Source organism: Apis dorsata, unplaced genomic scaffold (genome assembly GCF_000469605.1).
Source record: "Apis dorsata unplaced genomic scaffold, Apis dorsata 1.3 scaffold_332, whole genome shotgun sequence".
Taxonomy (NCBI): Eukaryota; Metazoa; Arthropoda; class Insecta; order Hymenoptera; family Apidae; genus Apis; species Apis dorsata.
Window position 1 is genome coordinate 52,411 of NW_006263600.1, and position 314 is coordinate 52,724.

The following is a 314-nucleotide window of genomic DNA, read 5'->3' on the forward strand; positions in this document are numbered from 1 at the left end:
AAGCGGCGACTCCTCCAACACGAGGTTTCTGCCCTTGGACTCGCCATTCGCCAGGACACCAAGCGCCAATCATCCGCCCCTTTTCGCCGCGGTTCTTCGACGAACTACCGGTATCAAGGTTCTCGAGTGTCACGCGTTCATATGCAAACGCGACATGGCGGCCAACGCCCTGGTCAGGTGTTGTTTTCACGCGTACGCCGACAGTAGCTACGCCAAGGGTCTGGACCCGAGCGCCACGACCAACGGAGTCACCGGCCATCCTTCGAATAACAGCCTGTATCACACCCTAGGTGGATCTAGCACCACTTTGGACA

General features: G+C 58.3%; 1 protein-coding gene across 1 annotated transcript in view; it reads left to right on the forward strand.

Moving 5' to 3' along the window:
- LOC102675830 overlaps positions 1-314 on the forward strand; it is a 2,444-nt gene that overhangs the window by 654 nt on the left and 1,476 nt on the right. The window contains exon 1 of the mRNA XM_031511609.1: positions 1-314. This exon is cut by the window's left edge and continues 654 nt beyond it. Within this exon, the coding sequence (XP_031367469.1) occupies positions 1-314 (314 nt within the window).